This window comes from Danio rerio, chromosome 6 (assembly GCF_052040795.2).
Source record: "Danio rerio strain M-AB ecotype USA chromosome 6, GRCz13ab, whole genome shotgun sequence".
NCBI lineage: Eukaryota > Metazoa > Chordata > Actinopteri > Cypriniformes > Danionidae > Danio > Danio rerio.
Genome location: NC_141026.1, coordinates 41,728,380 through 41,744,804, shown reverse-complemented (window position 1 = coordinate 41,744,804; position 16,425 = coordinate 41,728,380). Strand labels below are relative to the sequence as shown.

Genomic DNA, 16,425 nt, shown 5'->3' with positions numbered 1-16,425 from the left:
TCAGATACCGGAGAGCATTTGATTGGTCACAATTTAATGAAGATCTAAATTATGAGGTGACGTAAATAAAACCGTTGATTCCTTTAGGCGACATTGACAAACTACAAGCTTTACATGTTTATATGAGTTTTATATCTCGTAATAAACCCAAATTTTGTCACTGTTTTGGTGCGCACTAGCTTATAGATATCCTAAAAATTAACAATACTAATACTAACATCCAAAAAACTTTATTTTAATTTCATCAGAGCTTTAAAAATCATACTTAAAGGAATAGTTTACCTGATAAAAATGAAAGTTACTAAATAATTTACTTACATTCAAGCTATCAAGCTATTTATGTGCAGTCAGAATTATTAGCCTCCCTTCAATTTTTTTTTCTTTTTTAAATATTTCCCAAATGATGTTTAACAGAGCCAGGACATTTTAACATTATGCCTGGTAATATTTTTTCTTCTTAAGAAAGTCTTATTTGTTTTATTCCAGCTAGAATAAAAGCAGTTTTTCACTTAAAAAAAAACATTTTAGGGTCAAAATTATTTGCCCCTTTAAGCTATTTCTTTTTTTGATAGTCTACAGAACAAACCATCGTTATACAATAACTTTCCTATTTACCCTAACCTGCTTAGTTAACGTAATTAATCTAGTTAAGCCTTAAATGTACCTTTAATCTGTATAGAAGTGTCTTGAAAAATATCTAGTCAAATATCATTTACTAACATCATGGTAAAGATAAAAGAAATCAGTTATTAGAAATGAGTTGTTAAGATTATTATGTTTAGAAATGTGTTGAAAAAATCTTCTCTGTGTTAAACAGAAATTGGGGAAAAAAATAAACAAGGGGCCAAAAATTCTGGGGGCTAATAAATCTGACTTCAGCTGTGTAGGGCTTTCTTCTTTAAAAATGAACACAGTCAAAGTAGTTGTACATTTTAGCCTACCTTCTTCCATGCTGTATAATTGTTATGCTTAAAAGCCATAAGGAAGGATGAGGAAACGACAGAAAAACCTTTTAGATATTTAATGAACTAACTGGAGGCACAACTAAAGACGTTCAGAATGGATGGTAATCCTGTGAGCTGTGTTTATATGCATATGTGTCTTATTTCAGGTGTCATATGTCGTATATTTCAGTTGCGCATAACTTACATTCGTAACATTTAACAAGTCAGTGATTTAAGTTTATAATTTAAAAATGAGAACTATATATTTTTCAAAAACACATCAATCTGCTTCATAAAACATGCATTAACACTCTGGGTATGGATTTATGTGCTTTTAGAAAGCTTCAAAATAAAAGTCACTGCTCAACATTGTTATTTAGGATGCAAGAGCCAGAGGTATAGGGTAATTTATATTATTTGGGTGAACTATTACTTTAAGGAGTCTTTTGACATTGAAAGTTTGTCACAATTTTTTCTGCGGGGGTTGGTTTAAGGTAGGGGTTCCCAAACTTGGTCCTGGAAGGCCGGTGTCCTGCATATATTAGTTCTAACCCCAATTAAACACACCTGAACTAATCAAGCTCTTCCTATGCATACTAGAAACTTCCAGGGAGGCGTGTTGAAGGACGTTGGATCTAAACTATGCAGGACACCGGCCCTCCAGGACCGAGTGTGGACACCCCTGGCTTAAGGCGTAGGGTTATAGTAGGGTAAAAATAATTAGCAGGTTTTCTCAAGGGCTGCACAATATATCTTTTCAGCATCTGTATTGCAATGTGATGCAAAGATACATTTTCTTGAAATTAGTAAAACAATTAAGACTGTGTTCAGTGTAATTTTGCGTTTGATTATTAAGGTTTACTACCTGAATACTGTTAGATTCTCCAGAAAACTAAAATCGCAGGTTATTTCACTTTTATCTTTGCTCTTTTATATCTAACTTTGCTTTATTTTTTAAATAATATTTATTGCACAATTCACTACCATACAGAATCATTGCCAGTCATTTTAAATGAACAACTTCTTTCCGAACAGAGCTTTTCAAGTTATCTGCTGAAAATATATTCAGGTCACAATACATATTGCAGAAATCTAAATATGGCAATAGCAGATTTTTCCAGTATCATGCAACCCTAGTGTTTACGTTATAAATTACATTACGCTTATGGAGTGTCCTCATAAACTACCAAAACCAACCAAATGAGTGTGTGTGTGCACAGGAGTTAAAAAGAAAACATATGTTTGTAGTGTGCTGCATTAGACATACATACTGTACTTTCAAAATGTATGTCCTTTTCATAACTTTCATGCTTCAGAACTTTGTGTTAACATCTCAGTAGAAACATGTATAAAGTCTTACTGAATGCTGTGTTGGATTGCTTCATTAATCGCATCCCGTTTCTTTTTTCTTTTCTACCTTTTATCCACTTGTGTCATGTTGCTTTTCTCTGTCAGTGAGAAGAGTAGGCAGAGGTAATGATTGGTCTTTTGTCCCATAGGTAGCCTTTAATCCTGTGTGTTCGTGGTTGTATTTCGTGTTTGTTACACAGAGAGTGTGTGGACCAAAGCGAAACCCTGCACTTCTTTTAGGAATAAAGACTAATAGATCACTCATCCCTCCATCTCTGCTTACATGTGGTATTAACTCAGGCCTGATACTTTGTAACACATCAAAGTTGCCTTATTTATAAACCAGTCTGATCATTAAATTAATAATTCAGATTTTTCCATGATCTATAGTTATTCACTCCTTTATTTATTAATTTTTTTAATATATATGAAATCTAAAAAACATTGGTGTAAAACTTAAAAATGCACAACTGTTAAATGTTTGGAGTCTGAAAGATTTATTTTGCTCATCAAGGCTGTATTGATTTGATTGAAAATGCAGTATATCAAACCGTTTCACTTTTTAAAAATTTAAAAAATAGATTTTTAAATAAATATATTTTAAAACTCATTTGAATTTTCAGCATCACTTGATCTTTCAGAAATTATTGAAATATGCTAAATTGGTGCTCAAGGAATATTTACTGTTATTATCAATACTGAAAATGGTTGAAATCAAGTAAAAAATATATAAAAAGTCATAAAAAAAATCATCACACTTTCCAATGCAAATAAATATGTACATATTTGCTGGCGGCTAGCTCTATGCAACTCTCACATGTTAGTCCGCTAAAGCTAAGCAGGGATGTGCCCGGTCAGTATCTGGATGCGAGACCACATTTGAAAGCTAGGTTGCTGCTGGTAGTGGTGTCAGTGAGACCAGCAGGGGCGCTCAACCTGCAGTCTGTGTGCGTTCTAATGCCCCAGTATATTGAAAGAGACTCTATACTGCTCAGTAAGTGCCGTCTTTCAGATGAGACATTAAATCAAGGTCCTGACTCTATGTGGTCATTAAAAATTCCTGGATGTTCTTTGAAAGAAGAGTAGGGGTTTAATTTTGTAAGTAGGGCCAAATTTTGCCTACTGGTCTCTGTCCATCATGGCCTCCTAACCATCCTCATATTATAATTGGCTTCATCACTCTTCTCTCCTCCAATAAGCTGGTGTGTTGTATGTACAATATGGCTGTTGCCCACTGGTGGTGAATGAGGAGAATGAAGCGCTTTGAGTGTCCAGAAAAAGTGCTAAATAAATGTAAGGAATTATTATTATTATTATTATTATTATTATTATTATTAACAATATTATCATTTTTACTATTATCATTATTATCATTATTATTATCAATATTATTATTATCGTTATTATTATTATTATTATTATTATCAATATTATTATTATTATTATTATTATTATCATCATTATTATTATCAATATTATTATTATTATTATTATTAAATAAAATGTTCAGTATTGCTGGTTCGAGCCTCGGTTGGGTCAGTTGGCGTTTCTGTGTGGAGTTTACATGTTCTCCCTGCGTTCTCATTGGTTTCCTTCGGGTGCTCCGGTTTCCCCCACAGTCCAAAGACATGTGGTACAGGTGAATTGAGTTGGCCAAATTGTGTTTGGATGTTTCCCAGTGTTGGGTTGTGGCTGGAAGGGCATCCGCTGCGTAAAACAGATGCTGGATAAGTTTGCGGTTTATTTCGTTGTGGCGACCCCAGATTAATAAAGGGACTAAGCTGAAAAGAAAATGAATGAAAAAGTTCAGTAACAGCACATTTTATTTACAATAAACTTTTGTATCGCTAAAAGTCTTTATCGTCAACATTTAATAAATCCTTGCTTTAAATCTTACTGACCTCAAACTTTTGATTTGTTGTGTTTGTATGATTTTAGGTTTAATTATTTGCATTTTTTTGCTATAGCTGGCCATCTTGGGTCCAGGACTGATAAATACCACTGTAGGAGAGTCTGATACATTTAAATACATTCGTACTTCCGCTCTAGTCATGTTTTATGAACTCCCAGGTCAGTTGAAAGAGTGTGTGTGTGTGTGCCAGTGTGTGTTTGTCTCATCCCACCCTGCCTGACCCCAATGCTGGTGTAGGTGTTCCAGTGTCCAGTCGTGTGTCCACTAAGATCCAGCAGCTTCTAAATACACTCAAACGACCCAAACGGCCACCGCTCAGTGAGTTCTTCATGGATGACCAAGAGGAGATTGTGGAAGGTATGTCCATCAGCTCTGAAAGAATGCTAAGAATTGTTGTCAGTGCCTAAAATCCTCCATCATTGAGTGACAAATGCATCTTTTTTCATAAATCTAGCAATGTCCAGAGAACTTAGATTGTGCATTTGAAATGTTTTTAATGAAAATGGTTAAAACTCTGCAGAGGACCAGTATTTTAAAAGAGAATTTCCCCTGCTGTATTCTTTCCAAATAAAAGCCCTGTGGTTTAACAGTTAAAAGCAAAGCATAAATATTAATTTTAAGGGTTTATAAAAATAATAATCATACGTTTATACAAAGTTATAATAATAATAATAATAATATTTTATCTAATATTAATAACTCATTTTAGTAGTCATAGTAAGGGTAGAATTTGCAGTTATAATATTATTGTGATTTTACCATTAATAACTTTTTTTTAAATAAATACAGTTATTGATTTAATTTTAATCATTTACTTCAGTAAAAACAATATTATCATACAATTGTATTATTATATGCATTTATTTATATTTTTATGAATTTTAGTACTCAGGTATATTATAGTCATATTTACACATATAATCTGTATCATTCGATAAAATAAAAACAGTACATTTTAGTAGTCATAGTAGTGGTTCTATAAGTAGTTATATTATAATGTTTTTTACAATAATAATTTTTTTTTCAAAAGAATTTTGGTTATAGATTTAACTTAACATTAATATTTTAATTCAATAATAGGAATATTATACAATTTTATTATTATATGCATTTAATTATATTTTTAATGATTTTTAAAGTTGAACTTTATTATTGTGAAGTTTACACATGTAATCTGTATCATTTGATAAAATATTTAAAATTTATATTAGTAGTCATAGTAGGGGTAGAATAAGTAGTTTTATTATTATAAATTTTACATTAAAAAAAATCATTTAATTTAATATCAACAATATAAGACCATTTTATGATTGTATGCATTTACAAAATTTTTCATGATTTTTTACTATTCAAATGTATATTGTGACATTTATGCATATAATCTGTATAACTGGTAAAATATTAATAACTAATTTTAGTAGTCATAGTAAGGGTAGAATTAGTAGTTATAATATAATTATGATTTTTACTTTAATAACTTACTTTTTTCAAAATAAATACAGTTATTGATTTAATTTTAATCATTTACTTCAGTAATAACAATATTATACAATTTTATTATTATATGCATTTATTTATATTTTTATGAATTTTACTACTCAAATATATTATAGTCATGTTTACTCATATAATCTGTGTAATTTGATAAAATAAAAATAACTAATTTTAGTCATAGTAGTGATTGTATTGGTAGTTATGGTGTTATGGATTTAATTTTAGTCATTTAATTCAGTAATATCAATATTATTATATGCATTTACAATGTTATTATTATAATTATTTTTGTTATGTAACTTATTACCTTCAGCAATTCAGTGGGGATTTAATTATATTATAACAACATTAATAACACATCTTCAAGTTTGGTCGTCTGGCTGCAAAAGCATTGACCCACGTGTTTGTCCTCCTCAGTTCCTCGGGCAGATCCGAACACCCCGAGGCCCGAAGGCCGTCAGATCATCCCGGTGAAGGGTGAGCCGCTGGGTGTGGTCAGTAACTGGCCTCCTGCCCTCCAGGCAGCTTTAGCGCGATGGGGAGCCACACAGGGCAAGAGTCCTGCTCTCACCGCTCTGGACATTACAGGAAAACCACTCTATACACTCACGTTTGGTAAGAAGGAGCAAAACACTTATGCTGATTGAATGCAGATGCTGGCGTTGGTTTTACAGCTGAGTGATTGTGTGTGATTGACAGGGAAACTGTGGAGTCGCAGTGTAAAGCTGGCCTACACGCTCCTCAACAAACTAGGCACCAAAAATGAGCAGATCCTCAAACCAGGAGACAGAGTAAAAACAAACAAACAAACAAAACTATAATTCATGTTTAGATTATTACATGACGATGTTTTGCTGGTGTATAAACGGTTCAGTCATTTGAGTATTTATACTAATGTTATTTTAGTGTGTATGTGCTATTGAAGTAGTCTTTCATATTTTAAATGAGCTTTTATTTTAACGACATTTCAATTTTAATTTGGGTTTTAAAATTCATGCTATGTGTTTAGTGATACTTTAATGATGAGTGATACTAAGCTTTTCACTCCTCTTAGCACACGTGCTGCTGATTATGTGACAATAAAAGTGATTTGATTTGATTAATAGTTTTAAATGTTATTTTTATTAATTAAGCTTTATTTTTATTGTAGTTTAGTTTTAACAGTTTTTTTATTTTTAGTCATTAATATTTTAAATGAGCTTTTATTTATATGTTTGAAGTCTTCATTTGAATTTGGGTTTTAAAATGTATGCTATGTATTTGGTAATACTTGATACTTTTAAATGTTATTTTTATTAAGCTTTATTTTTTTATTGTAGTGTTATTTTAGCAGTTTTTATTACTTTATAATTTTTCAATTTATTTTATGAGTTTTTCATTAGATGTAATGATACATTTCATTTCAGATTTTATTTGTCAATAGTCAAATACAGTACATTAGTTAACATAAACTAAATAAGAATTCTTTTACAGCAATTTTTAATATTTAATAATATTATTCTCTATGAACACATTATTAACAAGAACATAAACATTTATTAACTAACATGTTGCTAAATGCTGTTAAATGCTTTTGCAAGTAACAAATGATATCATTTTAGTTTTACCTAATAAAAGCACTGTCATTTACTTCATATTGTTGTATATATTGATAAAAGCAATGTTTTTTTTTTATTCTGGCATTTTCTTTGAATCATTTGCAAACGTGGCTTTGTTTTTGATTCAGGTGGCGCTGGTGTATCCTAACAGTGACCCCGGTATGTTTTGGGTTGCGTTTTATGGTTGTTTGTTGGCTGAAGTTATTCCTGTCCCCATCGAGGTTCCACTGTCCCGAAAGGTACCAAACATTTGACAAAAATACATTAAATGGAGCTTTCAAAATCCAATAAAGTGTTAACATTTGAACTTGTCATTGCGATGAAACAATTTCCGTGTGTTTTTACAGGATGCTGGGAGCAGCCAGGTTGGCTTTTTGTTAGGCAGCTGTGGTGTGGGTCTGGCTTTGACCAGTGAAATCTGCTTGAAGGGTTTACCAAAAACCCCCACTGGAGAAATACTGCAGTTTAAAGGTCAGAGACTTCAAAGTACTGATCCATTACCTTTCAAAAGCTGGTGAGTGTTGGGAATTTTATATTGGGTTAAGAGTTTTATGTTCTATGTAAATTTGATGGACACAATGATCATAGCAATGCCTTCCAAAATGTCTCTTGGACTAAAATTGAAAGCCAAACCAAACCAAAATGAATACAAATTATTTAGTGATATTATACAGAATTATACACCCTCCTAAATTATTAGGCTCTCTGTATATTTTCCCCCACTTTCTGTTTAATGGAAAGAAGATTTAATAATTTAAGATTAAGATTTAATAACTAATATCTAATAACTGATTGCTTTTTTCTCTCCCATGATGAGGCTATATAATATTTTTACTAGATATTTTTCAAAATACTAGTATTCAATTTAAAGTGCAATTTAAAGGCTTAATTAGGTTAATTATGTTAACTAGGCAAGTTGTGGTAATTAGGCAAGTCATCACAACAGTTTTTTCTGTAGACAACAGGACAAATATTGGGGCTAAAAATTTTGAACTTAATATATATATATATTTTTTTAAGCTGCTTTTATTTTAGCTGAAATAAAACAAATAAGACTTTCTCCTGAAGAAAAAATATTATAGGAAATACTGTGAACAATTCCTTGCTCTGTTAAACATCATTTAGGAAATATTTGAAAAAGAAAAAAATTACAGGAGAGCTAATTATTTTGAATTCAACTGTATAACGTTTGCTATATATTAAATTGTGAAGACGTTTTTCAGTTGAGCGAAAGTCCGTGACGGTCTGACAAGTTTCAAATGGTTCACCATAAAAGAGGAATTTGTTACAATACAGTCATGCAATGGCTGATCTGCCCCAAAATGAACACATTTGATCTTGGCCTGAACACATCTACAGTACATGACAATATTAATCTACAGTAATAGCACCACCTGCTGACAACAGGAAATATTTTGTACGCTACCACAAACAATGTCCAATCTGGGAAATGGGAAAATGTACCTTTTGGCTTTACTGTCTATCCTAATCGAAAGGAAAATTTTTTCATATCTTCATTAATTTTCCTCTGGCTTAGTTAGAAATGAACCACCAACTATTCAGGCATGTGTTTTACGCAGTGGATGCCCTTTTAGCTGCAGGCCAGTAATGGAAAGGAAATTGCATTCATTCATTTATTTTCCTTCAGCTTAGTCCCTTTATTTATCAGGGGTCACCACCGTGGAATGAACCGCCAACTTATCCAGCAATTGTTTTACGCAGCGGATGCCCTTCCAGTTGCAACCCAGTGCTGGGAAACATCCATAAACACTCATTCACACTCATACTCTACGGCCAGTTTAGTTTATTTAATTCACCTATAGCGCATGTCTTTAGACTGTGGGGGAAACCGGAGCACCCAGAGGAAACCCACAACAAACACGGGAAGAACATGCAAACTCCACACTGAAATACCAACTGACCCAGCCAGGGCTTGAACCAACGACCTTCTTGCTGTGAGGCGAATGTGCTACCCATTGTGCCAACGTACAGCCCTAAATGAAAATTTACTAATAAGAATTGTAGGATATTGCTGACTGAAATAAGCTTGTACATCACCAGTATCAAAGACTCTCTAAACAAGAAAGCCCTACGCACAGAAAAAAACTCTAATAATATATTTATTTAATTATTACATATATCCATTTTGTATATTTGTATTTTGTTTCTATTTACCCCCTTAAATGTATATATTTTGTTGTACAATGAATGTAAAAATATGAAATGAACATATGAATCACTGACATTTCTATTTACCCAATTTAACATATATTTCCCATTTATATATTTGTTTGTTGTTATGTCAAGTCAGCCAGGTGTGAGGGCTCTTTCTGTGCTGCTCGCAGATTTAATTATACATTTTTTTCTCTTTTTTACAAATTTTATTTTTATTGACAAATTTTTTACAGTTTACAACAGAACATTTTACATTCAAAAATATGCAATTTTAAAACATTCAAATGGAATAATAAACAACTGCAACAACAACAGTAACAACAACAGCAACAATGTGTAGTGGGTAGCACATTCGCCTCATCAAAAAGGTCGCTGGTTCAAGCCTCGGTTGGGTCAGTTGGCGTTTCTGTGTGAAGTTAGCATGTTCTCCCGTGTTGGCGTGGGTTTCCTCCAGGTGCTCTGGTTTCCCCCACAAGTCCAAAGTAAGGGGTATAGATGAGTTGGGTAAGCTAAATTGTGCATAGAGTGTGTGTGAATGAGTGTGCATGAATGTTTCCCAGTGATGGGTTGCAGCTGGAAGGGCATCCGCTGTGTAAAACATATGCTGGATAAGTTGGCGATTCATTCTGCAGTGGCAACCCCAGATTAATAAAAGGACTAAGCCCAAAGTGAATGAATGAACATTGGGGGGCTTACATTGTTTCAGATTTAATTCATTCAGCAGTTGTTCTAATTGTGTTTCTCATAGGTTGGCCCAGATTAAAATGGGTGGTGACCGACTCCAAATACCTCACAAAGCCTTCGAAAGACTGGCAGCCTCACATCCCAACAGCCAACACAGACACGGCATACATTGAAGTAAGAGCACGTTTCATTTGTCTGAATGTGGTTATGTGTCTTCAAGGCATGTAAACCTCTTCCTGTGGTTCTTTCATGCAGTATAAGGCCAGTAAGGAGGGCACAGTGATGGGGGTTGCGGTTTCCAAAGTGGCCATGCTAACACACTGCCAGGCGCTCAGTCAGGCCTGTAACTACTGTGAGGGTGAGTGATGCTGTTGCAGCTAGTCATGCTGCTTCATGGTCTGCTCTCTTGGAGAGTTAATGAAACTGTTCTGCATGCAGGTGAGACACTGGTGAATGTTTTGGACTTTAAGAAGGACATGGGATTGTGGCATGGAGTTCTAACGGTGAGAGGAAATAAATGTGTATATGTCATCACTGGTAATGCTGAATTCACCTAAAAGCAGCTGTGTATGTGTGTTTCAGAGTGTGATGAACCGAATCCACACAATCAGCGTTCCATATGCAGTAATGAAGGCCTGTCCTCTGTCCTGGGTTCAGCGGGTTCATATACATAAAGGTTCAGAGAGACAAAACTAAATGACTATTCAGTCCTCTAGACCCATTTGCTTTGATTTCACAAACGTCTGTGGTCTTACAGCACGGGTGGCCCTGGTGAAGTGCCGTGACCTGCATTGGGCGATGATGGCGCACAGAGATCAGAGAGACACCAGTCTGGCCTCTCTGCGTATGCTAATTGTTGCTGACGGCGCCAATCCTTGTGAGTTATGCTAACAGGCCTCCTGTAGAGATGTGGCTATTTAATGTTCATATTCAAGGTTGCCACTCTTTTTAATCTCCTTTTATCTGCTTCTCTTTTGAATTTAGGGTCTGTTTCATCATGTGATGCATTTTTGAACGTATTCCAGGCTCACGGTTTGAAGCCAGAAGTCATCTGTCCTTGTGCTACGTCACCTGAGGCCATGACCGTCGCCATTCGCAGGTATAGCATTTTTAGATCATAGATATATACATTAGATGTCGCCTGGCCTATTGTTGTCTATTGGACGGAATGTGTCAATAGCGCCGCCATCTTGCTACAGGGTAGCGTTCCTTTGAAATTAATGCGGGACCAAGGTACAGTGGAGGACTGTGGCCATCCAAAGCCAGAGATATACACAAATACACATATATCTGTGATCGGGAGTTTTCCTGGATGTTAGTATGTAATTTTTTTTCTAATTACGAAAATTATAATTTTACATCACTTTTCTACATTGATGGATCAGTGACCGCACGAGTATTCCTGACAAAAAGCTTGTGTTTGTGTGTACAGAAATACTATTCACCCTCCCTGTTAAATGTGATCTAATCATGTCCTGAAACACACCTCCTCTCCTGCTTTCACTTCTCATACTGACGGAGGGAGCGATTTGTTTGTGAATGAATCCCCCGAACGATTCTTTCACTAACGTTAGCCGACAATAATACAAGTTTCTGGCAGCGCAGCATCTCGTTGTCATATTTCTTTTGCATTGTTTGCTGATTTTATTCAACAAAACTAGCATAAGCCGAGTGTTTAGTGCGAGTTGGTGCTGCTTTGCCGTATGGTGAATGCAGTAAGTGACTGTTATCATCAATAACGTTACCTGATTAGCACAAAAGTTCAGAACATACAAAAACAGAAAAAAACTTAATATTACCTATGAAATGTTCTGCCTTTGTGCTTTGTTTTCTTTGTTTGCTCGTTACTACTCCAGTAGACAGCGCTAAAGTCCCGCATCTTCACGTTATAACACTGTCTTGACTAGTGCGGTTGAATGACATTTGTCCTGGGAGCACTGTACCAATGTGGGGGCGCTATTGACGCATGCTCAGGGTCCCTATGTTTTTAGATAAGCTGCATTTTAACAGTGAATCCACCATGTAGTCAAATTTACACATTGCTGTCTTCCAAACATGCATAACAGATTTTCTATAAGATATCTAAATTTCTTAGTCATAGACATTAACCAACTATGTGTTTTTAGTTGTTTACAGCTACCAGTTGTTGGAAAATGTAGGTAAAACCTTATTAAAAATAGGGCATTTTAATCTGTATTCACAAGCACTTCTATAATGGCCCTATTTTTATTCTGCTATATTCACTATATTTGATTTGTTGATGTTAGTGGTCAATGCCCATTACCCACCTCCATATAAAAATTTGATATATGGCAGTATATGCAAATTACATACAGTTGAAGTCTGAATTATTAGTCCCCCTGAATTATTAGCCCTTGTTTATACCACAAGTGCTGTTTAGTCTGATAATGGGTTGATTTCATGGGTGACTGCTGTGTCCTGGGTCTGTTCAGCATCATAGTTGATAACTAATAATAATAATTTTTAGACTTTAGCCATTACGATGTGAACAATTTTGCTGCAAATTATATAATTTCAGATCGATATCACAATGTGTGAATCTCCAAAGTCAAGTTGGGATTATAATAATCAGCTACTACAGTTCAGAATGTGGGATTTGTGGAGTCTGCGCAAAGTTTACCTTAATATAGTGGAAGGTTTTTATTTGGAAGTGTTTCTGAAGACCTGGGACTGTGTGAGGTTTCAAAAACTGTGTGAAGTTATAAAGTTGAAGCTTTAACAAAGATTAGTATTATTTATATTTAAGACAAAACAGTGTTATTTTAAATATACCTGAATTTCTGTGCCTCAATACTGTTAGAGTCTACAGAAAACCATAAAACACAATTTATTTCATTTGCATCTTTGATGTAATTTACTTAATTTGCTTTGTTGTAATATGCATCCTTATTATATTTTATCTCAATTAATCTGAACTTATGAATTCCAAATAGTGCCACAAGTCATCTTTTGAAATTATATATATCGCAATATAAATTACAGACAAAAAAACAGTGCAATGTCAGTTTTTTTTCAATATTGTGCAGCCCTAGATATTAGTATGTGTTTCCTAACTCTGAGATGTTTCTCCAGGCCTGGGATTTCTGGTGCTCCTCTTCCAGCGAGAGCCGTTTTGTCCATGACTGGCCTGAGTCACGGGGTCATCAGAGTCAACACTGAAGACAAGAACTCGGCTCTCACCGTTCAGGATGTGGGACATGTCATGCCTGGAGGTGTGGGTTTGACATATTCACACCAAGATTAACTATAAAGATTACTGTAAAGACGACTAGTGTCCATCCTAATGCATAATAACGTGCTGTTTACACATTGCTGTTATGTCACTTACTGCTTTAAGTACTCAAGTTAAAGCCTTGTGAATTCTGATTACTCCATGTTTTTATATTTCATTCTGTGCTGTTATTGCTACAATTGTGGTGTGGGCTTTTAAATTATAATAAGTTTTATAGTAATCATACGTTTTAGTACCAAGTCCACACAGGCTCACACACTCTTCACGAACTATGTAGTATGGAAGTTTGGATATTAGGATAGTTGGTATACAAACTTTCTGTAGCTCAATTTGTAACATTTGTATAAAAGCATCTTCCAAATTCATAAATGTACATATAATGTAAATCTTCATTGTTGTGTTGTTGTTGTTTTCCATATCAGGCATGTGTGCTATATGTACATGTATGACATCTGTTTATGTGTGTTTTAGCATTGATGTGTATTGTGAAACCCGATGGGCCGCCTATGCTGTGCAAGACGGATGAGATTGGAGAGATCGTGGTAAACTCTCGCGCTGGTGGAAACATGTATTATGGCCTTTCAGGAGTTACTAAAAACACCTTTGAGGTAAGCTGTTATTTAAAAAATTCTAATCTAAAAGTATTCATTCATTTTCCTTCAGCTTAGACCAGGGCTATTCAATTGGCGGCCCGCGGGCCGAATCCGGCCCCCGAGGCACTTTGTTCCGGTCCTCCAAACAGTGACCAAGACATTAAAAATTAAATTTAGTTCAGTCGACAAACGGCCGCGATTGTTATGAAGTCATGTGTGTCTGTTCAATAACAGCATGAGCTGCAGTTAAAGGCTGCACAGAGGCGTGAGTCATCATAAGCGACTGGTGCGGGCAGCCGAAAACATGTTTGTAGAAAAGGCTATTTGTACAATGCACTGATACCGTTAATAGGGATGCAACAATTAGCCGATTTCACTATTAACTGCGCTTTAATTCGTCACAGTTTATTAATCGTAAAGTCTTCTCTAAGCCGCATTTCTGTTGCACGGAACGAAACGAAACCACTGCAAAATGCCAAGTTGCCTGTGCGCTAGTTTGAAGTTTGAAGTACACCGAGGCTAATACGCACACACACAGGATTAACTAAAGCAGCGGCCGTTCCCAAATCATGTCTTTTCCGCTTGCAAGTTTGTTATTTCTTAATGTAAGAATATATGACAATATGCGGGCGCCAGAGGAGCGACACGCTTGCGTCTTTCTGGACGCACGCAGTAGAAAACATCCCACGGTGAGAGTTGTGCGTGCCTTTCAGTGCAATGTAAACGAAAGATATGTTAGACTAATTATTATTAAAATGATTATGTATGCATGAATGCAGATGGCAACAACATTTAATCTAAATAGCTGTTTACCTAATATAAAGCTTGAATTTACATTAGACGTGATAACAGTGAAACCATGAGTATTCTTCAGACAATATAATTGTACAACCAAAATCTATAATTGTTATGCAGTTCAAAACATAACATATGAATGTGTCTGATTGTAGAAGAAGCCTACTTCAGCAATGCACTGCTTTTGTTGTGCTCTGAAATATAACATATGAATGTTTGTAAAAAAAAAAAAAAAAAGAAAGTCAATTGTACAATGCACTGATATTATGTAGTTTCAAAATACAATATATTAACATTCTAATGTAGAAAAAAGCCAACGTGGGTGTCTTAAACAGCAAACATATACAGCATATGGGCTCTTATATGCTGTTGTGTCATGACTCATATGGCAAGTCTCTCAGGCCCTTCGTTTGGGATGCTTTTCATGAACCGGCCCCCATGACAAACTAATTGAATAGCCCTGGCTTAGACACTTTATTAATCAGGGGTCGCCACAGCGGAATGAACAGCCAATTTATCCAGCATATGTTTTTACACAGCGGATGCCCTTCCAGATGCAACCCAGTACTGGGAAACACCCATACACTCTCTTGTTCACACACATACACTACAGCCAATTTAGTTTATTCAGTTCACCTGTCTTGTCTTTGGACTGTGGGGGAAACCGGAGCACCTGGAGGAAACCCATGCGAACACGGGGAGAACATGCAAACTCCAGATAGAAATGCCAACTGACCCAGCTGTGACTTAAACCAGTGACCTTCTTGCTGTGAAGCGTGTCACCTACTCAAATCTAAATAACATAGTAAATTTAAAGTTGTAGTAAAATGAGTATTTTGTTTTATTTTACATTTTATTTAATAATAATTTTTTTAAAAATCACAGAAAATCATTTTCCTAATATCTGTGAAATAATTTTTTTAAAAGAGTGTTTCACCTTCAAAAAATGTCCAAAAATGTTTTAAAAGAAGTGTTGGGCAAACATTAAACATGATCATTCATTCATTTTTCATCGGCTTAGTCCCTTTATTCATCAAGGGTCACCACAACGGAATGAACTGCCAACTTATCCAGCAGATGCCCTTGCAGCTGCAACTTAGCACTGGGAAACACCCATACACACTGACATTTACATTTATACACTACAGTCAATTTAGTTTATTCAATTCACCTATAGCGCATGTCTTTGGACTGTGTGGGAAACTGAAGCACCCGGAGGAAAGCCACACCAACACGGGGAAACATGCAAACTCCACACAAATGACCAAATGCTAACTGAATCAGCCGGGACTCAAACCGGTGACGTTCTTGCTGTGAGCCATTGTGTCACTCATAATCATGATTAATTGCATCCAAAATAAAAGTTTGTTTTGACATAATATATGTATGTATTGTACTCATTATGTAAATGTGATGCATACACATGCATAGAAACAAAACTGTATGTATATGTATATATATATATATATATATATATATATATATATATATATATATATATATATATATATATATATATATATATATATATATAAATACAGTCGAAGTCATAATTATTAGCCCCTCTGTTTATTTTTTCCCTGTATTTCTGTTTAGCGTAAGATTTTTTTCAACACATTTTAAAACA

General features: G+C 34.8%; 1 protein-coding gene across 7 annotated transcripts in view; it reads left to right on the top strand.

Moving 5' to 3' along the window:
• Nucleotides 1-16,425, top strand: part of dip2bb (DIP2 acetate--CoA ligase B (putative)b) — a 74,861-nt gene that overhangs the window by 33,333 nt on the left and 25,103 nt on the right. For 4 of the 7 annotated variants that reach the window (XM_087257708.1, XM_087257706.1, XM_087257707.1 and 1 more), the window contains 13 exons: nt 4,444-4,563; nt 6,118-6,315; nt 6,400-6,491; nt 7,427-7,537; nt 7,646-7,769; nt 10,222-10,331; nt 10,413-10,515; nt 10,596-10,660; nt 10,740-10,833; nt 10,915-11,034; nt 11,142-11,256; nt 13,251-13,390; nt 13,882-14,018. In XM_087257708.1, coding sequence (XP_087113834.1) covers nt 4,444-4,563; nt 6,118-6,315; nt 6,400-6,491; nt 7,427-7,537; nt 7,646-7,769; nt 10,222-10,331; nt 10,413-10,515; nt 10,596-10,660; nt 10,740-10,833; nt 10,915-11,034; nt 11,142-11,256; nt 13,251-13,390; nt 13,882-14,018 — 1,529 coding nt within the window. Of the gene's footprint in view, nt 1-2,399; nt 2,418-4,443; nt 4,564-6,117; nt 6,316-6,399; nt 6,492-7,426; nt 7,538-7,645; nt 7,770-10,221; nt 10,332-10,412; nt 10,516-10,595; nt 10,661-10,739; nt 10,834-10,914; nt 11,035-11,141; nt 11,257-13,250; nt 13,391-13,881; nt 14,019-16,425 lie in introns of all 7 variants that reach the window. The other 3 variants (XM_087257703.1, XM_087257705.1, XM_087257702.1) reach the window with 1 other exon arrangement.